General features: G+C 35.0%; 1 protein-coding gene across 20 annotated transcripts in view; it reads right to left on the reverse strand.

Moving 5' to 3' along the window:
• Positions 1-2435: 2435 nt before the first annotated feature.
• Positions 2436-22919, reverse strand: part of LOC105833674 (voltage-dependent calcium channel type A subunit alpha-1) — a 165607-nt gene continuing 145123 nt past the window's right edge. For 6 of the 20 annotated variants that reach the window (XM_028192492.2, XM_028192488.2, XM_036286508.1 and 3 more), the window contains exons 23-34: positions 22180-22271; positions 20010-20509; positions 19595-19699; positions 19414-19517; positions 18128-18184; positions 13261-13472; positions 12530-12887; positions 10153-10283; positions 9050-9228; positions 8421-8453; positions 6102-6633; positions 2436-5876 (exon numbers count right to left, since the gene is read on the reverse strand). In XM_028192492.2, coding sequence (XP_028048293.1) covers positions 5837-5876; positions 6102-6633; positions 8421-8453; positions 9050-9228; positions 10153-10283; positions 12530-12887; positions 13261-13472; positions 18128-18184; positions 19414-19517; positions 19595-19699; positions 20010-20509; positions 22180-22271 — 2343 coding nt within the window. In that variant the 3' untranslated portion in view covers positions 2436-5836. Of the gene's footprint in view, positions 5877-6101; positions 6634-8420; positions 8454-8954; positions 9229-10152; positions 10284-12529; positions 12888-13260; positions 13473-18127; positions 18185-19413; positions 19518-19594; positions 19700-20009; positions 20510-22179; positions 22272-22919 lie in introns of those variants that run through there. The other 14 variants (XM_028192493.2, XM_028192489.2, XM_028192491.2 and 11 more) reach the window with 11 other exon arrangements.

Here is a 22919-nt window from a genome sequence, read left to right on the forward strand (position 1 = left end):
AAAGTGTTATTTCGGCTCTCACTCTTTCTTTTTCTCCCTTTTATTTTTATTCTTATAAATTTCGCATGTCCAAATGTCCGCGTTAAAAAAATTTTTGCGGGTATCTAAACGCGATCCTGTTTATTTTCGTTAACGTTAGTTCGTTTTAATATCATTGAGGCCAACGTCGAGGGCTCGCGTGATCGCGATTCGATCGCGAATAATGTACTATAAAATTTAATTCTGCGCATTAAAGTTTAGTATCCAATTCTTCAAAATACATTAGTTAGGAAGTTACGAATTGAAATTAAAAGAACATAAATATTAAGTATCAATTATTATTTTCAATTTACGTAATTTAAGAGAGACATTTAAGAGTAATCTAAATTTATTTTGTTAATTTTTATTAGTAATGTCAATATTATTAGTTTTATTAATTAATTCTTTTATAAGATACAGAATTCATCTTTGTTCATAATAAGCAACAATAAAAGGTCTGTTAAAATATAATTTAAGATATATGAAAATTTTCAATACGCGACATGTAGCACATAATTATCAAATTAATTTTGTATTATTTATGAGTGTTAATTTTTATTATATTAAAATTTTATTATATTAAATAAATATTTATTATCCTTATTCGTGTAATTAAATGACAGTCGAAACAAAGCTTTGCCTCGTCGATCACGTGATACTTTTGAAAACCGCATCATGATGAATTTGGATATTATATTATTAATATTATTTTAATATTTTTTTATATTTTGTCCCTAATTTTTCATTCTAATTACTTTTAATATCATATTCAATGACGTTCGACAATAATTTTCTTGCGCCAGATTATACATCTTATTACGTACTTAAGAAGAGTCTTTTGTTATCGCCTATTAAATACTGCCAGACGAATCGTAGAATTATTTTTATTGTTATTGTTTTACCGCGGTATTACTATTATTATTATTACTTGTATAACTATAATCGTTATCGCAAACTATTAGCATTATTGTTATGTAATTATAATTTAATCGCAGTTTTTTCAAGAGTTCTTACGTTTGTCTTTAAATTAGCACTTTGAAAATAATTAAATTAATATTTATATTGGTTTACGGTTGATTAAATCCTCGTTTACGAACTTGGTCATCATCTCTTTACGACATTAGAAAAGTCTATGAAGATTAAGAGTTTCTTCACGTATATATAAAATTTTATATACGTATACAATAAATGGCATACACATTATACATGCACAATCTCTCTTTATATTCTTTCGTTCATCTTTTTTTCTGTCTTTTTCATTCTCTCTCTCTCTCTCTCTCTCTCTGTTTCTGCCTTTTAAGCATCTATTGATTTATCCGTAGTTTCTTTGAGTCGCATTTACACTTCATATTTAATATTAAATTTTTATTAATGAAATATAATAAGTATAACCAAATGATTAAATTTACGTTATAACAAACATGTTTAATTTAATTCCACGTTTATATTAATCTCAGTTTATATTAATCTTACTCACAAAAAAATGTCAAAAATTAAATAATTATTGATGAATAATTATTGACTAAATGATTATTTTATTTCACGCTGATCAAACACAATGTCTAAAATAAAAGAAAAGAGAAGAAACTATACTTTGACTATATTTTTGTGTTAAATGCGGCTCTTTTCTTTTCTTGTCAAATTGTGTTAACATGTACTTTTGAATTGCAACATGGCTTATTGATGAATCCGTATCGGACTGGCTAAGTTTTTTCGAAATATATTATCACAGAAAAACATTTTTATAAATATCTAATATATTCGCGCGTACACACGCACACACACACGCGCGCGCGCGCGCGCATTGTAATCGTTCAATTTTATCACGCGATGTTGCAGATTTCATAAATCATTATCGATCTTTGGTTATCATAGAGCTATTCGCTAATACCAGTAAGATTAAAAATAATTATTTCTTACACGAATTGTAAACGTGTTAATTTCTTCGAATAAAAAAAATAATTTTTATTTTATTTTCTATCTTACCTGTAGAAAGAAAAACAAAAATAATGTAAAGGAAGAAATTCTACGAACCAATATTAGCGAATTGATTGCGTTCTTTTCCATATTGCACTCATTCCCATTGATTTTAATTATAGAGCTTCTTTGTAGCTACGCGATATGATGTACAATTGATTTTTTAAAGCACTTAAGGGAAGAAAATATATGACTCTGATTAGATGTCATTAAAAATGCACTCACGAGATCCTCGGTGATCTTTTCTCTTTTTCCCTTTCTTTCTGTTTGCTACCATTATCTATCAGTTCTAAAATAACATTTTTATATCATTTTAGAAAACAAAGTATTAATTCTGATTTAAATAGTATTTTCCTGGACCTGGAAATAATTAATAATAATATACAATTAATAATAATTAACAATAATATTATTGAAGATATTAATCACTAATTATCAACTCTCTTGAATTATCTTTTTATTATTAATTTTTATTATTTTACATTATACTATATATATGTGTGTATATATATGTATGTTAGACAATATATTAAAGCGATTGGATAAGTCTGTAGTCTTCTCTTTGGAAAAATTGATCTTATTATTATATATTGAATTTTCTTTTAATCGCTGAATAATACAAACAAGTTCGATGATTAACGCCCGTCCATTCACCAAGGATCTTTATATACCGATCACACTGGAAAATCAGTCATTCTCTCTTTCCTTTTTGCACTCCGTTCTTTCTCTCCACGTGAATTTCTCCGTTGCATGCACACATTTTTTTTTTCAAATTAGCTACTTACATTAATTAATGTCGTTACGTAATGGCAATATTCTCGTTTATTTTGACTTAGCCGATACACGAAAATTTTATACGCAAACAAGCACTGACCAGTGCATCAGAAATCAATCGAATCATTTAAGAAACGAAGTCGGTCCTGTTTCTCCAATGTTTTTCTTCAAAATGCCTGTAGCCATCTTTGACAATTAAACGAAAATAAATAAAATATGGAAATCAAAGTAGCGAGACATAAATAAAATACTTTACGAAAAAAGACCATTGTCTGGCGACTTGATTATTCAGTCGACCGAGTTGCCTCGCTTCTTAAATTTATCGATTCAATTATCTCGCGTTCATTCACTCTTTTCTTCGTTTTTTCTCACTTTCTCTCTCTTTCGCTCATCGGGTATGTACACTTACTTACGTACAGATATATATCGTAATATTTATACCTGTCGCAGGACAAAAAGAAACGTACGTTTATGTACACCTACGTATTCTCGTGTGTGTTTGCTTGAAACACTCCGTACGATTGGCAGTATATTAAATGTTTTTATATATAATATAATGATTCTTATTCTTTTTTATTAATAATCTCGTTTCGGATACTTGCATTCGTTTAGCATGCTTTCATTTTACGAATAATTCTCTCGATCTTTATTTCTTTTTCTTCTTTTTTTTTCTTCTTTTGTTCTATCGTCCGTCGTATAAACGCACGATCGACGGCGAAATTCACAAGTTTAAAGACAAATGAATTACGTAAATTGATGTTTCTCGTTTATTTCTCACGAATTGCGCGCGCTTCGGTAATTAGCACACTTATTATTACAGTAATGATAGTAAACAGCGTTAGTAGCGACGACAGTAGAATAGTTTAGTAATAGTAGTAATAGAGTAATAGTAGTAGTGATAGTAGCAGCAGCAAGTAGTAGTAATAGTAACAGTAGTAGTAAGTGGTAGTAGCGGTAGTAAATCGTAATATAGTAGTAATGGTAGTAGCAGTAGTTAGTAATTAATAGTGTAATAATAGAGTGAAGTAGTTTCTCTCATCTCTTTCTGCCGGTGTTAATTTAATAATGGTATCAGCAGTGATATAAGTAATAAATATTGTAATTCAATCATACGCAGTAATTTACAGGGGTGCTTTTGAAAACCGTATGGTAAGAACTGTTTACCTCTCTGTGTCATCCATTCTCTTTCTTTCTCCCCCTCCCCCCCCCCTCAGATTATCTCGCGACACAATTTCTGTTCACCCTTCTCACCCCATATTTCCAAGTACTTCATTCTTCGATCGTGGTCCTCTTTTTCTGAACTTTCTCCTAATCATTCTTGATTGGCACGAATCGCGAGGCAACATCCGCGCGAATTAACGACGACGTTCGCATTCACCTTCTCTTTCCTTCCTGTTCCTTGATTTTACCTTTGATGACTACGATCGTCTTGCGTGTTTCGATTTGACAAGGATCGCGACTGCGAACAGTATCCGTATCTCGTAGAGATGGTTCTTGCGCGTCTTTCTCGAGTGAAGTGATTTCGAATTATTCGCATCTGATTACGACAACGCTTTCACGGAAATTTTACTAATGGTAAACCCGAGCCAATTCTGAATTCCAGCAGAATTACTTTTCTTTTAATCTTTAATCTAATTTTTAATCCTATTAACCCTTGTCTCATTGGTTTCTCTTTTGATTCATCGGGAAATATTCGCTTGCCAGTCCGTTCTGTTCGCGCGGCTGAATTTCCCGACGAATCGCCCAATTGTACTAACAGCGAAGAAACACGAAACGTTATCAGATTTCGAAATAAAATATCGTCATTTTCGATTAATTTGTTTATCTCGAAATCTTTAGCTTTTAAAATTGAAAATAATAATCTAAACCTTATTGAATTCCGAAATCAATTGTGCCGATTAGTCTTTCCGCTTCCTCGCTTCCTGTCTTCGCTGTTTTCTCTTAACGATCATTATTTAATTAACGTCGTCGTTGAACAATTAACATCACGTCATTGGCGCTTTCATGAGTGGAAGTGGAACGATTCGGTACATCAGTCGCGATTTCCGATGAGTCGTGGGGGAAAGGGGTTTTCCTATATGCACTCACACACAAAATCATACGAGCGTACATACATACGTACATAAATACACACACGCACACATAAGAGAACGTTTCGTGGTGATCACAGCGCAATTCGGGCGTTCGATGAGTCTCTCCTCCGGAAAATGGTATAAAAAGTAAGTTCTTCCTCGAGACGATCTCCGTTCGATCGGGTCGAGGTAAGATTGAAATATTAACTCGCGTATAATATAACGGAGGGTTCGAGCTCTCTCCCGGAACGTCCGCTCAATTATTCAATCACTGTCGCGCACGACGAGTTTCACTGCAACCTACCACCTTGTCTCTCGACGTAGCCGTCGCTCGTATAATCTCGAGGGATCCATCTTCGCTTCGCCGTGCGTCGTTGTTCGCAACAACATCATAGAGCGTCTTCATTCCGTGACTACAGCGATCGAGTGGAATTCATCTTTCGGACGATCGCACCAGGCGATCGTCCTCGGCTGCTCTGAACCGGCCTCCAAGATCGAATCTTCGAGATTCGCCGAGCTCGGCCGTTTGATTGCACCTCGATTTCGATAAAACCGCGCGCGCCGCACTCCTCCTCCGTTCGCGGATTCGTGCGACATGTGAATGATAGCTCCGCCGATTTCCCCTGTGCGTCTGCGAGAAATCGACTTCTCTGGTGTGTGTGTTTGCTGACCCTGTTCGGTCGCCGTGTTCAGCCATCGGAGGTCGTTCCGAACATCGTCCGCCTGGAATCGTCTTCCCCGTTCGACTTTCTTAAGATTCTCCTTCGGTCATCACCGCAATGGTCGTGACTGGAACGAGCTCCTTCATTGGAACCGTTCCTCGTCGAAAAACCCCGGAGGCAGCCTCCGGGAGCTTCAGGCTCGTCGACCGCGGCACTTCCGTTACCTTCACATCGAAATCAACGCGCGTCCCACGTGGACGACTATCACGCGCAAACCCTGAGACGCCTGGGGGCGTCCACGTCACCGGACCACCGTCCAGGGTCCCACTTTGGCTAGCACCAATCGTCCTCGTCACTGTCCGAGTGCCTCGACCTGCTCGAAACATTATCCGTCCGTTCAAGACTCGTTATTACAACTTGGAACAAAGTAAATTGGAATAATTTGTAAACTATGGTTAACTTAATTAGCAAAATGTAAAATCAATGAAATTAAGACTTATTGTTGGAAGAAGGATTTCATGATAGATTCGTAAGATAATTAATTTTAATAATGAAAAGTGAAATTTCATTAGAAATAGAGGCGACAAGAACCCCTTACCTAGGCGCTCTCTGTTTGGACTGCGGTTGCGGCTTGTAACCGTTGGGCACCGGGCTGGGCAGCATACGACCGCCGCGGCCTATCGCGACAGCCTGCTCGAAGCTTAACGGATGATGGCTCGGCTGCATGCTGGAGGGCGGTATGTGCGACGGCGGATGCGGATGCTGCATCACATGGCCGGTTACGGGTCCCACTGGCACGTGGGCCGGTCCGCTCGGCGCCATGACGTGCGGTCCGTGAGTAGGCGAGGTATTCAGCTTGGGGAAATTAATGTTGGCCGGTTTCAGCTGCAGGGTCGACGGCTTGTTCGGCGTCGGCGGCAGCCGGCGACCCTGGCCTCTCCTCGCGACCAACACCGGGTAACTGTGTTGATGTGGATGATGGCGATGGTGATGATGCGGACGACCGCCGCCTATCGGACTCGGGCTCCTCGAACGCTGCTCCAGACTCGTCGTGCCGTAACGGCCACCACGCTCGATCCTATGAACCGGGCTTGGCGACCTGGCCGGACTTGTCGAGGCGCTCCATGGACCTAATGGACACGCTCATTAAAATCTTCTGTTCTGCAATGTACGTACGCGTTGCGGCACAATCGTTGCGGCGGGGCTTTTTTGACACACGGCACAAGAGTTGCTCGACAAGTAAAAATCATAAGCATGTGGTTGTTGAAAAGCCGTTAGGAAATCCGATACGGATATTGGGGGGACCGGACAATTTTCGGATAGCAATATTTCTCTTCCCGATATTACTGCTCGCTCGATTGTCTGATTAAAGGGCTTACAATGGAATAAAGTTAATCTAGATTCAATCACTCGGTCTCTGTGCGAAAGTCGAAGAGCCTGATTTGTCGAAAAGGATTCAGGATTGACGATACCGTTATAACACAATATGTAGCTACATTAATTGTAATTAATCCTTTGTAGTGTCAACTATTATTTCTTTTTCTCTCAAGGAAGAATACCGACTATATCTATTAAATGTGTAGTAATGAAAACTTAATATTTAATAATGGAATACATTCTATATGTAATTTTCCTGGTTTCTACATTTTACGAAATTAATCATTATGATTCGTAGTGCGATTTTCGAAAATTAGTGAAAAAAGATATCAAATATGTGCTAGTTATCTTGAAATTATCAAGTCCGAAGGAGGAATGCAACATGCTCGTAGTGTTTTGTGTTTGTGAAATGCTGTGAAATTATTCGAATCAATAATGCAAACGTATATCGGTGCCGGTGCTCTAAATATTAATTGTGTGGAAACTCTATGAACCATCTAACGTAGCATGCGCATACATTCTACGTGTAATACTAAATTATTAAATTATGAGTGCATCAAAAATCGTGATAATCCTAACAGTTATTGTGCAAAATCCTCAGACTTCTCAATTCTCTCTTGCAGAGCTAAGCTAAATCATGTTCAACATTGCAGTTTATAATTCATATCGTTACGCCCAAGTGTCGAGTTCACGAATTTACTCGCAAAACGCTCCCAGATCCGCGGAAATAGGAGAATTTAATTTAGAAAAGTAATGACTTCATATGGAATTTTATGTAATATAACAAAATGCAATTTCAAGATTGACGATTAAACTGTAAAAGCAAACGAACACGTAACCCACTTTCTGTCTCCTTATTTATATTAGTTTTACAGACGATTTTCTTACTTCATGTCAATTATCCTACATTCGAATTAAACGCAAATTGTAAAAGACACAAGGACGTAACAATATAATTGCTCAAAAATCAGGAAATGTAAAATTAATCAAACGCTAATATAAATGCAATCGGCATATGCATGTTACACTTTTTGAATCATATGTACCGCGTCAATTATCTATAAAATAAGACTTGTGTGGATTGTATTTGTAACTAAACGTACTACTAAAAATATTAATAGATCATTATAACGATCCAATATGATCTATGATGATCGATTAATTAATTTCCTTGATTGATAAAGGTACTTTACAATCTCGATAACATCTCTAATGTAAAAAGCAATCAAGTAGCAACAAGAGAAACGCTTTCGACGTAAAATTGTTGTACAGTGATGCTGTTGTACATTTTGTTTGAAAACGCTACTGCATTAATTTGTGGTGTCTATTGCATGTGTGTGTGTGTGTGTGTACGTGAAAGTGTGTGAATGTGTGTATACATGTGATTAAGTGTATCTGTGAGACGTGTGAATGTGTATCATCGCAAAACAGGAACAAAGATGTAGTGAAAGCCAAACGATCGTATTAATTATGTAGTAACATCATAATTGCATCGTGGAGACAAGGGAATGAAGAAGAGGAGAGTTGTGAAAGAAATTACCATCGTCGTAATAGTCGCAGTGGTCGTAATAGTCTGTGTAGGCGCATAACAGAACAGAACGAAGAAACATATTACATCGAGTATCACACAGAGCTTTTCTGCCTCGAGTAAAATCAACATTATAGCAACATTCATGTTCTTCTTTTTTTTTTTTTTTTTTTAAATATAAAACCCGTGACCGCGAACTCTCTTTCGTTGCTTCCACTGATCGCAATCTACAAAATTTACTATTTGGCAATTTTCAAAGAGTGCAATAGTTATAGTTATAGTTATATACACAATGGCTCCATTTTCCTAGTGACTTCTGAAATGATGGGTTAAATATATCACCAAGCTGGTTGAAGATATTCATAATAATCAAAATAATAATATAAAATAATAATACTAATAATCAATAATATTTATATAACGGAAATGACATCAAGAGAATGAAGGTATCAGTGATAGAGTAAATGCAGGGATGCTGTGTTTGTAATATGTTCCAGGCTGATAAAAGAGACAATGAAATAGAGAAATCGATTAGGGATGACCAACACGAAATAGAGTTCGCTGTCGTGGTTCCGTGAAAAAGACTTATCGTTGCACCGTCGTCGCTTTCGCTGGTTGGAATTATCGCTGGTACGTCGTACCTCGTATCCTATGCCGATGATTATATTGTGACGCGTGGGGATGTTGAGTGTGCCTTTGTATCTCGACGACATTGCTAACGGTGTCGCTAAACCCTGGTCCTTCGTGATAATGACCGTGATGGTCATATCGGCCATGTCGCCTTGGCGATGGCGATCTAGGCATTATTGGCGAGTGTCTTCTGCAAATTATGACAACAGCGAAATGAGATAATCACGACGCGTCGTGTAGCATCGTACAATCCAGCTAATACGTTAGCCATGTCTATAACAACCAAGTACTGGGAAATCGAAGACGTCAATGTCTTTGAACGTCATCCTTGACTCAGTGGTTTGGATTATATCGAAGTTTTTATTTTCGCTGTTTTTAATGTAGTATATTTTACTGGAATATATCTTTTTTTTTAATTAATTTTATATTTTATAATTTCGAGTACATTAAATTTTCGAATTTTATTCATTTTTCAAATTACTATTGAACTAGTTTTTTCGGAATTTATATACACAGATAAAACATTAATATCAAATTAAAATTAATATAATTTATTTGATAATCATTGTTTCATGTATAAGAAATTATATGCTTGCTTTTATGCGAAACATACGATAATTTTGTTTATACATGATTTATCTTTTTTAAAGAATTTGCTCAAATTTCAATCAAAATATTTTGATTTCAATATAATATTATAATAATCAGCTGAAAAACAAAGAAAAAACACAATATAATAATCTCATTTCAATATTATCATATATTTTTTAATCATATATATTTTTAAAACAAGAATGTTCTCTTCCCTTATAAAAATGTAATACTGGACAGTATTAAATTGGCCAGTAATTATTATTTTTTTTTCAATATTAAAACTAATAGCAGCAGTGCTTTTAATACTTAAAATAAGTATTAATTACCAGCCAATTTAATATTGTTCAGTATTACAGTTTTTGTAAGGCAAGAGAGCATTCTCGTTTTAAAAATATCTGTGATTAAAAAAATGTATAATAAAATTGAAATGAGATTCAATGTGTATACGTGTATACACATATGAGTTAATTCGCGACATAGCGTGGCTTTTTCTCTCATGCTTACATACTATGCCCAATACCTTATACTTGGTGATCGTGAACGTCTAGAAGGCGCCGAGGGATAATGCGGACGAAGTCCTCTGTCACCAGGATGCGTGAGACTCTCGAGGCTACCGGCACGTGAGTCGGACGGTATGACGTCTTGCAGATCCTAAATGAGAACAGACTTGCGACTTTAGTAACTTGTCTACGTAATTCAGAGTCGGATCGGGAATTAAAGGGGAAGTCGGGGTGTTGCCGGTTCTTTGTCTTTAGCAATAACGCGCTGTCGATTCGCGCACGCTCCAAACAAGAAGCTACCGTAACACGATTATCGAGACGCCTTTTGTCTCCGGAATTCAAAGCAGCCGCACGTTCCATTCACTTAGCTCATTCGTATTAGAAACAAAAATTGTGATTAAACATTATTCATATGTAGTGTAGTGATGAGTATGAACAATTTAGATTTATCGAAATAGAATTAAATAAGTATGTGTGATAAAGATTAATAAAATTAATAGCAATGGTAAAATTTTTAGTAAAATTTTACAGTATCTATTAATTTTATTATCGCATATTTAACGTTAGTGATTTAATGTGTCGTAGTGACAATTACTATTGATTAACGTTAGATACAAAAAAATATGAGAAACAATATTTTTTTCATTTGACACGTGCGATCTGCTTCTTTTTTGTAATTTTCAACGTACACTTTTGTTACTAAGTTAAATGTAGCGTCGCAAAAAATTAGGAGAAATTGAAAGATAAGGCGGAATAAGAATAATTCACACACAGAGATACATATATATATATATGTGTGTATGTGTGTGTTAATTAGCATGCAAGTTAGAAAAGTCTCGCTCATGCACATGCACTCGTTAGAAAAATTCCGATCGGAAAAAGGACTATTGAGACAGGAGACTCCCTCGAGAGTGTGATTCTTACTTACTTACCGGGACGTGGACATAAAGAATCAAGATAAAACATGACAGTCGGGAAGAACGAGGCAGTCGCGCGATCGTGTTGACTGCTTCGTTGCTCCGACGATAATCCTAAGGCCGAAAGCAGCAAGGGACAAGGGGGTGGGAGCTGTTCTATGCATCGACACGAGAAAAATCACTAAGAGCTTTCGGGTGACACACGTGACTATTTCTCTATGTGGTGTTCGCGCTAGAGCGTGTCTTTCTAGGTGTCGTTATTATTTACAGGAGCGCTAACACACTTAACGAGATCAAGATCAATTCGGTCAAGACCGATTCAATTCTTTCAGCGAACAGCGAAGGAAATCTCGAACGCGACACCGACATACTACTGTATAAAAGTATGCGGTCTGTCCGATACGCGAATTAAAATTCCTTCCAATTCATATGTTCGAATCAGTCTTGAGCGCTCGAGATCACGACATCACGGGCAATACCTCTCGATCCGCGCGTTATTTCTTATCATAATTATCCTTTCAGGATTAGAAAATGAAACTCGGATTAGAGAACGTCAATTGGTTTATCTCTAAAACGGTTCGTTCTAATTTAAACACAGGTATTTCCGATTCGGGAATTTTGTTTTTCTGAAACCTAATTTCATACTAATAGGGCTCTTTATCTAAGGGCGTTCTTTATTTATCTAAGATCTTACTGCAAGAATTTTAGAAAGGTTACATTTTCTAAAAATACTTCAGGTGACACAATTAATACAAGACTAAGTGCGAGATAGCATCCTAATTTAGACCAATACAGCAGAGTAAATTCGCGATAAGAGGTCCTAAACTAAAGAAATATTTTTAGGTAAAATAGAACTGTCTACTTGATCTATACTTGATTACAGGATGTTTCTGGATTTCGGTAAATTTTTATTTGTTCAATTTCCTTGCCAAAAAAAATAAATGGTCTATTTTATTAATGTTTACTGATTTTAATAATAAATGCTTTGACGCAAAACAAAAATGTGTTGTATATAATGTTTTGTATACCATTAAAAAAGACAAAATTAAACATTCTCTCTAATGCAAGATTCTTGTTTTCTATGTTGAATAAATAAATTAATTTTAGTTAAATAAAAATTGAGAAAAAAATTAAGATGTATTATTCAAAATATGAGTATATATAATTAAAAAATCTTATCTTTTTTTTTTAAATTTCTTAAATATCAGTTTTAGAAAGAAAGACAAAGATGTCAGGGGAAAGAACTCCGAAAGCATTTCGATTCAGAAACATCTTGCAGTTGCTACGGAACTAACACATCTTAAACATATCGTACACGCGGTGATCGTGAATTTTAAATAACTGCATCTTGAGCGAGACGGGGGACTTTTCCGGCCTTTTCTATCGCGATCTACTTTCCAATCGAGGGTCAGAAGGGGGAGCGAAGGACATTTTCTCGAAAAATCGAGGAAAGCCTTTTGAATTTGGACCAAACCGACACCTTGTGGTAACGGATCGAGGAGCGAGGTGCGTAGGTGTTCTGGTGTTGGTAGTACGAGGGTGGTCGGTGGTCATGATGATGGTGATGGTGGTGGTGGTGGTGGTGGTAGTATTGGTCATAGTATTGATCATTGTCGGTATCGTAGTAGTATTGGTCGTGATGGTGATGGTCGTGGTAGTAGTTGTTTTGATCATCCCGCTGGGAGGGCACCTCGGCCAGCAATGGCTCTAGCTCAGGGGCGCGATCCTCGCCATTAACTACGAGTGCAACCCCAGACCCACCCCCTCCCTGGCTACTCTCTCCGCTGCTGCCTAGTATATCGTACTGGCGAGACATCTTCCAGTTCACCTTTTTGTTTCTGAAACCAAAGCAACCGGCCGTCCTGATGTACTCTTGACGAAGAAATACACTGATGATAAATAGGCTACACATTACGCAATAAAATTGTTGACGTTTTTTTGGTCATTTGCGAAACGATCCATTGATTAAGCTATCGTAAACCAAATAGATACGTGAATTATATGAATTCTAATTTTTATATTGCATTATATATCTAAAATAAATCGATAAATTGACCAATTTTAAATATTTCGTGGTTCCCTTTTTTTTCTAGAGAATTGAGCTTATTGCGTGACGTGTAGAAATAATCTAATTGAGAATCTTTATGTTCATTGTATCTTTCGTCTTTTCTCGCGCATTTTACTTTTAACACATAAGAAACTGATACATACCTGATGCTATGCTGACGTCTGTGCTCGGCGGCTGCGAGAACGCCTAGGGCTCCGTCCTCCTCATCCTTGGGCTCTTTGAGTCGTTCGTGCTTCACGTCGATGGCCGGTCGCATCACCGGTTCGAGACTGTTCGCCCTACTTCCGGCTCCGTGATTATTTCCAGTGTGATTTACCGCCGCCATGTCCAGCAGGCAGTTGAAGAAGGCCGATGGCTAAATTGCGAAACGTGCGAAAGCACACCGGCTATCAGAGCTGATCGACAGGGATCTCATTTTTCGATCAACAATTTCTTTCTTTTCTTTTTTTTTGCGTTTTTATTTCTCCATACTTTTAGTTTCTTCCATATATGTATATAAATAAATTATATATGTACAGGCACATACAGGCTTTTTTCTTAGCGTTACCTCTCGTCGGTGGTCTCTCGAAAAATTGTGGTAGAATGTTAGACGCTTATATAAAGATCGGAAGCATTCAAAGTCGAGAATCAATAAGTGTAAAAAACAGTGAGAAAGAATTCTCAGAGTAAAGAGGCGGCCATGCTAGAGAAAAGGCATGCCGTGATGGTGCGTTTTTACTTGTGTCAATCTTACGGCGAACTCTTCCACATCTCGGACTACTGATACAGAATCGCTCGAGAGAGAACGTGTGTGAATGGCAAGAAATTGCAAAACAGTAGCGTAAAAACGGTATTGCAGCAGGGCAAATTTTTGTATTGCGTCGCAAAGCCTGTATATGTTGATCGAGTATGTAACTATATAGTTACGTATATCAAAAAAAAAGAAAAAGAAATGTTACTACCCCCTTTTTTTTTCTCTCCCTTGTATCTCACAAAAGTGTTTACAAGTGGACATAAATGCGTTAGAGTAAGGAGACACGCGATTAATCATTTGAGAGATATACGTAATAGTACTGCAAGACTGCAATTGTTAGTAGTAAGCATGCACGAAACGGGTGAAGTCCCGCTGTTCTACCACAGCTGTGTGTGCGCGGCATGTTATTTCAAGCATGGCAATAATGGCAATAATCGTAAATTAAAGTTCTTTTTGTCGTTATTAAAGCCGCGAGCTGTTATAGACGATTTGTATTCGCGGGGTAGAACACAGGATAGTTCACTCCGCAAGAGATCATACAGATATGCTAAATAATCGTGGACAAAATTGAAGTTTTGCTGCTTAGTAATGCAAAAAACGGGTTTGAGTAGAAGTATATTTCGAGGTTGTGGAATCTGGAACATGCCGCTATATGAGATGTCCCAAAACCGTTGGCACGTATCTTCATATTTCGATTATCTAGTTATTTGCCTTCAATTCTCGCAAATGAGAGAAATCTCTTTTATTAGCACGATTCTTTTTTTAGCGACCTGTCATTTTTGGAACATCTTTCATATATCGGTTACTTATCAAGTGCTTGCTAAATCCGTAAAATCTATTGAAAGACACTTATAGAATGCAAATAAATGAGAGATGTGGATAAATATCGTTTTTCATCTATCGAGCTACAAATTGCTTGCCACGAGAGAAAGTGATCATCAATGTTTACGAAATATTTATTAACGTTTACGGTATACCTTTCGTAAGCATCGTCGAACACGCCCGGTTGTTCGTCACGATTTATAGAAGCAACTTATCGAGATTTTTCTCATGGAACAATCGCCAAAATCGAATAAATTGTTATTACGTGAAAGATATTTAGTTTACTATATCATAGATTGTTAAAAGTGGTTTACTTCGTGTTTCAGTGCCCGTTAACACGTGTGCGTGTGTATACAATATAGAGAGTGTGTCAAATGACGTGTGACGTGTAACTGAAAGAGCGGAAAATTGCTCTAGTAGAAAGCAGAAAACTGTTCTAGTAGTAGAAAGCGATCGGATAAGTTGGGCAAGACTACGAGTCTACTGCTGAAAATCACTGGTTAAAAAAGTGCCTATTAATCTCCTCTACACTACTGCAGTAAAAACTCGTAAGAAATCAGAAAGAAATGAATCTTTTCGGCATTAGCTAGCAGGAGCGTTACCATCAGCTGCCGCATTAACTTCGCATCGTAAGAAAAAGACGTTCTTGGGATTATCTAGCATCTAAGAAAAGAGAAGCAAAATAAGTTTCCAATAGCTTTAAATTGTTCGTCTTTGAATTTACTTGCTTAGATGTTAGATGATCCTCGAATCTGTTTTTCTTATTAAGTTCAAGCGAGGCAACCGATATCCGCGTGTAAACAATACAGTTCAATGCTTTCCTAATAATAAAATTAACATTTATCAAATGATATCTCAATTGCCACTAATTAGAGTTGTTATTCCACCGAGTTTCATGACAGTTAATAGTTTTGTTCCTTTTTTATTATTAGGATATTACGTTACTTGAGCTTGTGATAAGCGCGAAGTTAAAATGCTTAGAGTAATGTGACTCCAACCTCTACTATTTTTAAAAAGTTTGAATTAAATTAAATAAAGGAGAAAGAGAAAGAAAGAGAGAGAGAGAGAGAGAGAGAGAGAGAGAGAGAGAGAGAGAGAGAAAGAAATGTTTATTAAATGCTCGTGAGCAAAATGGACAATCCGGCAGAATGAAAAGGAAGTTTCTACGTTACGTTCTAAAAGAATCGGCTATCGCCAACTATACGTTTAATTAATTGAAAAAAAGGTTTGCTTGGCAAGAAAAGAGTGTATGGTATCTAAGATGCGTTTGTCATAAATTGAGGCAAAAGGCGGGTTTTATACATATATATGTATACGTTCGAGAATCGATTGGCTGATTCGGACTACTTTTCACTCTAAATAGACTCGAGAAACGGAGCTCTACGAGGTGATTTACTTACACACAGCTATACCGGTATTGCCGGTCGACAAAGAGCCGATATATCTACACGAGCGTACACGTGCGGTACGTAGCCACGTGTTATCCACGTGTCGGCAACAACACGACGACTAAAACAACTCTGACAACGTGTTACAATCGTATATATCACTGCGGGAGCCTCTCGTACACATACGCGTGGGATCTCGCCGAAAATTATACGAAGAAGAGATCGTCTTCCCCTTGTGATATATAGATCGAAGTGAGAGCTATTCTTCGACGTTATCCTAAACTAGCTTGATAAAAGGAAAATATCGTGCGATTAGAAAAAGAAAATAAAGCCTCTCCGCAGAGAAGTACTAAGTATCTAAAGACTAGCTCATATACGAGCCATATTAAAGATCTATTAGGTATATTACTGTCTAATATAATAAGTGCCTAAGATAGACTAATATATATTGCCGTGTTTAATTTATCGTATGCGAAACAGCCATCCCTTTTCTTGCTATTATTTATCATCAATTAAATTTTCTATTTCTATCTATAAATATCTTTTACACCCTTCAGATTAAATTTCATAAATTCATTATTTGTATAAAAATACATTTTCCCTGATTTCAAAAATTTTCTTGAATATATGATAACATAATCTTATTAAGATTTTATATTGAAATTTATTCTGAGATTAAAAATTAATTAAAAAGTGAAATTTGTATAAATCTACATTTATATATATATGTAATTTATATGTTATTTATTAAGTACATTTTAATACCATATAATAATCTTATATCATTATTTTGCTGGTTTTAATAGCTATTTCGCTACGCCTTTGTGTGATATATGTGTGTATATATGTGTGTATGATTATTTAATGTTAAATAAAAGGCTACTTTATACAAATGAAAAACAGATTGAAAGTAATCTTATACATTTATGAAAAAGATGTGTATGGTGTAAAAATAGGAAAAGACCAGAAGCACACTATCAATATGTAAACGAAAATAAAAATAGTTAATGATATTGTGCTGTACAATTATTGTACAACTTATTGTATTGTACAAAGTTTTTCGCGTAAAGATTATGTTGCTTAAATATAGCAAAGAAAAAAGATAAAAAAGTAATAAAGAAACATTAATCTCATATTATTTAAAAAGAAAAAAGTAATTTTAACATTTACGTAAGACACTTTGCATACGCCCGGATGCATTTTGTTGCATCCATCATGTGTGCCTCTGGATAATGTGTGAAAAGTGAAGTAGAAAAAATAGATCGTGAAAAAAGTGTTAGGAAAAGAAAAATGAATTATATGCTGCAAAAGATTCGCTTGTTTTCATAAGGATGTATGTGTCACATCTCAAAGTATTACTAAATATTTTTAAATATGTTAAAATTATTTTTTATTATTACGTTTGAGTATCTATGTAAAATTTGAATATATTTTACTTATTATGGTTTAAAAATTGTTTAATTTTTTGTTTTGATTCTTATATAAAATTGCATTTTGTAATACTTATTTGCAAATTTGATGAGAAAGTGGTATTACTAATAAATAATCAAATTTTTTACATATGTATAAAACTTTAATAAATATTCGTGTAAAAGTTTTTATTTGAATATCTAGATGTTTCAATTATGTACTTGAAATATATATAAAAAGGTTATTTTTATTATACATATGTATAAGCCAATTAACTATTTTCTTTATTTTTCTGCAATTGAGTTTAAGGCTAAAATTTGATATTTAATGATTTGATAATCATTTGATAATCGTTTTTTTATCGTTGAATAGGAAAGAAAAATAAATCTAAGAAGCCTACAGTTTTTAAATTTTGACAATTTTTAGCTGATATTGTACTAATAATAAATGTAAAGAGCCAAAAACATGCATAATAAGTTTTTTGAAAAGTTTATTTTTATGAAAAGAGAGTGAAGATTGATAAAGAGATCGGAGAAACTTTTGCAGTATATATTTAATGCAAAACGAATGTGAGTTAAAATTTGAACACAAATCATACGGCAAAAAAAAACCAAAATAGTGTTAAGATAAGATAATAAGAGAAAAAGTAAGTACTACCGCCTGGGCTGCAGGACTTTGCCCAGCATTATCGTTATCGATAAGATCGTTATCGTTCTGGAAAACAAAAAGAAAAGACATAAGGAGATGATTGATAGTTGTGTGAACATCCTTCCGGTTTGAGTATATTAAAAAAATTTTTGATTGATAAATTAACTATCACAGTGTTAATTGCTATTCTTTAGATGTCATTAATCCGTTTATTCAAACATTCGTGTGATAATTTTTGTGTTTTAAAGATCTCCAATTTAAAAATAAATATCGTGTTCTCTGTCATCTACTAGTCTATTGAAATTCATTCAGACTTTTCAGGCTATCTATAATATACAAATGTGTCGTCCAGTCGATATATCGATTGTTATTAAAAGAAACTTCTTGGATGGATAAATGTTGATTTTAGTTGACTTAATCTAATACGTTGATTTTAAAAGGCTAATTTGTATTAACAAATTATTTTTTATAGATAATTAGCAATCGATAAATCGAAGACGCATAATATATCTATATAAATTACTTGCAAAAATTTCGAGATACAATATTCAATTAAGATCATATCTAATTGTTTCTACAAACATTGATTTAACTAATATAAATAAAGATAATAGTTGTGCATAAATAATTTGACTAATTGTAAGTAGTTTGTTGTTTCTTATTATCCCATTAAATTTAATGAGGCTACAAAATGGAAAGTTTTTATTTTCTTTTTTATATTTTGTTCTTTTATATAAATATATTTAGTTTCTAATAAATTTGAAATCAACGTTTTTGTAAATTATTAAGGCTAAAATTTAAATATTTAGATAATTTTTAATAAATCTACAAGTTAATTCAAGTATATCTATTTATTAAAAGTATCTCCGTCTGTACTCGAAGAAGTTTCGTAACGATATTGAAGTTCCGAGTGATCGAGCTAGACTACTCGAGACTTCCAGAAAATATTCCTAATTTCATTCGCACGCGAGCTATCCTGTTATGAGGAAATTAACGGTATTCTGCTCAAATTTTATTTTCAATCGAGATCTTCAATTTTGATTTTTTATTTGTTTCTTCCACAGTAAAAGTTTAAAAAGCTTACAAGATACAATTTAATATTGATTTATGCAAATATCGATTTATGTCGAACTTATGTTGAATAAACTTGCTTACTGGAAGGTGGGAAGCCAAACAAAAAACGTATATAATTGAAGAATCACGAAAGAAACTTAATACTATCTTTAAGGCCTGCCATCTTATGAAAATATGTATATAAATTCACTTTAACAGAAGAAATAGAGAGACAGACTCACCTGTTCGGTAGATTTTAGCTGACCAAACTTCGTCGACCTCCAACTTTCGAGTATCAGAAGGCAGACGTATATCTTACCCACGGTGAGCTTGTCTCTGCCCAACTCTGTAAAAAAGGAACCATTGCACGATTATCAGATGTTTCAAAATGCATCTCGTTGGATAGAGAAAAGTAAACTTTACCTTCGTTTCTAGGTATCAAAAGGTCTAACATCTTTTTCGCTTGTAAAGGCCAGATATTTCTGATCGTGTCCCGCAGCTCTTCATTGGCTTGATTCATTTCGTCGGCTGGAACAATATAAAAAATAAAAAAATTAGAATTATTCACATATTGCATAATCAGTTGCTGTAATAGCACAAAAAAATATATATTTAAGAAAATATATTAATGTATATTAAATATTTGCTATGTGATATAATTCTCAAAAACCAATTTTTTTTAATGAAAAATTTGAATATTTCTACAAATATCTTTATAATATAATATTAATAAATATGTAAGATATAAAAAACCAAAGAGCATATTGCATTTATTTAGTCTAGAATTGCTTTCTATTAGCCGTCACTTTATTCAATACCAAATTTTGATCGCACTCACCGCATCGCATTTTGATGCTGAGGTTTTCGCGAATGAGGGCGAACAGCGTTGTAGTGAAGTTCACCTTGCCGTCATCGTCCATCGGCATATTCATTCTGATGAGCTTCTTGTACGCGAGCCGATTCGGGCACTTGTTACCAAACCCCAACGGCGGGTCCATATTCTTCAGCATGTCATACATCTCCGTGTAGTGAATCTTACCGGTGGCGTTCGGATCGTACTCGGCCCAGATCCGCACAAACTCGTCGAGATGATGCGCGCCGAGAATCGACGAATCCCGCGTGAGGTAATCGAAGTTGTCCATGATGACAGCAACGAAGAGATTCAGCATGAGGAACGAGCAGAAGAAGATGAACGACACGAAGTAGGCATAGGCGAGGTTGGACCCGCAAGAGTCCTCCTCCTCCGTCTCTTCTTTATCTATCTTGCTCAAAGGGTCGCAGGGACGGCCTTTTAAGCAGGACAGCATGATGTTTGGCCAGGCCTCGCCCGTGGCACACCTGAGGAAATCGGTATCCTGAGCGTTGCTCGAGCGTTTTCGTATCGCTCGTCGGTCGAAACAAGAACTGCGAGTACTTTAGCGACCTAGCGCATCGACCATACGCCAGAAAAGCCGCGATTATTACGCTAATAATATTCCCAACCGCATGCAGACCTTTCAGTTCTAAATTAACCAGTATTAAATAAAGCCGCCATGAGATTATTGCAGCAAATTATGGCGACTTGTACCTGAGAATAGATACGGCTCTATATAAATCAATTTTTTATGTATAATATAACATAATATAATGTTAAATATTACTCAGGGACTCGATAATAAATTCATAAAAACAATTTATTTCATGTTTCAAAATATTTCAAGATTTTAATTAAAAATAAAAGTTATTACTGAAAAATGTTTCTATCTTATTTTGGCTTGTTAGAAAGTCAGAAAATAAATCAATTTGCGAGTGAAATTTTATTTGCGCCATAAATATTTATTCTCAAGTATAATATTCTATAATCCTTCTATACTACAAATAACCCCAAGTTAGTATTCTTAAACAGCATCTTATTGCAATTGCAAATAAAGTTTAATTTAAAAAATTGCAAAACTTCATGCGATTTTTTGACGAACTATCACATTGCCTTTTCTGTAGCATATGTCAAGTTTAATTTCAATGATCTCCTCAGTCCTTTAATAAAATCCTAATTCTAAATGCATACATTTACAGACATTGTGTAATAGAACTAAAATCTACTGTTATTAAAATTATTAATTTTATTAAATTAATAATTTCGTAACGAATAATATTTTCGTGTATTTTGCTTCGGGATTGAGGAGAACAAATAATGGGCCCAGTCCCTTCGCAAGCCCGGCGCATGCATAAGGCCTGATTTTACGCAACATCAAAGGCGATCTAGATACTGCGAACTTAATATGCCGAACTCAATTCTACACGAGGCTGCTGTGTATTATTCTGTTTGCTCTGAATATGCCGTGTTGTTTAGCCTGATTCTGCTTTTGTGCTCGATTTTGTGCTGGGAACTTTACAGTAATACGTGGTTGGATCGAAGCGAAAAGGCCTGCTGTGAACATACATCCGGAAATAATACGAATTAAACGATTAGAAGACTCCGCGGCGTCGTGATTGGGACGCTCAACATGAGACTAGCCCATAACTAATATTTAACAAATTTAATATGTTTAATATGTTTTTAGCTCTGAATATAGTACTTTTATTTCGACTTAAATGTAATTTTAATAATATATTACAACTTTTTTTCGATAATTTCAATAATTGAATTATTTTTTAATGCTGTAATGGAAATATCTAAGAGTAAAAATCTTTTAAATTTTTCTACAGCTTAAGCAAAACAAATGTAATCTAACTTTTGCAAAATTTGCGGTTTATAACCAGTGCCAAATATAAGTATTATAATTCAATTAATTCCTCACGTGGACGTCACCAAAGATCAGTCTGCTTTCGCATTACAATCCGAAAAATCTTGGATCGTCTTCCGCATCGTGCTCTCGTAAATCGTAACAAAATGATAAGTGATAGGTAGCTTGCCGCAGGTGTTGAGCGTGAAAGCTCATTCGTACGTTTTGCAAGTCGCGCTCATAGTCGCGTGGTCAAGTTCAATGACTAAACAGTTAGCTAGATTCCTCTGTCGTGGCGTTACTTACCGAAAAAGCAGCATCAGACCTTGTATGAAGCTTTGGAAATTGTTGTGCTTGGTAATAGAAGTATCAGCATCCAGCGCGATGTTACCGAATACCTGAGACCCACAGAAAGAAGAGGGCCGCAGCCAAAAGGCGCGAGCGGCATTACAAATTTGCGTCACCAAATATACTTTTGTTTTTTTAATTAATAACGAAATATCGAACGGAAATAAGTGGAATGTCCTCTGCTTTCCTTCTCGCTGGATGACCACTATTTTCAATCTTTGTATCGCTTCGATCACGGTTTTGTGTATGCGTGTATAATGAGAGTATCATATAATTTAATTCTAACTACAGTTTCTCATACTTTTTCTTTCAACAAGTACACGGTGTACTCGAGAGAAATGAGATACGCGAAATTTGTGTATTAAAATAAATTAAATTATTTATGTTCTTAAAAACGTCCTTTTTCATTCGTTATCTTTTTATTTTTTAATTCAATATTTTGATAATTAAATTTTTATCGACGATTTCATGGCGAAACATTATCTCATTTATTATTATCAATGTACGCGTGCAAAAAATTCTACATTTGCGCGGGACACAAATAAAATTAATAATTAATATTAATTTTATTTCTATCGTAAGTAATTAATATATTGTAATATCAACAATCAAATTCATTCTCTCAAGCATCACCTTAATCAAAACTTCAAGACTTTAACGCAGGCATCACTATATGAAATAGAACTTCTCTATAGGGC

The sequence above is a fragment of the Monomorium pharaonis genome, chromosome 5 (genome assembly GCF_013373865.1).
Source record: "Monomorium pharaonis isolate MP-MQ-018 chromosome 5, ASM1337386v2, whole genome shotgun sequence".
NCBI lineage: Eukaryota > Metazoa > Arthropoda > Insecta > Hymenoptera > Formicidae > Monomorium > Monomorium pharaonis.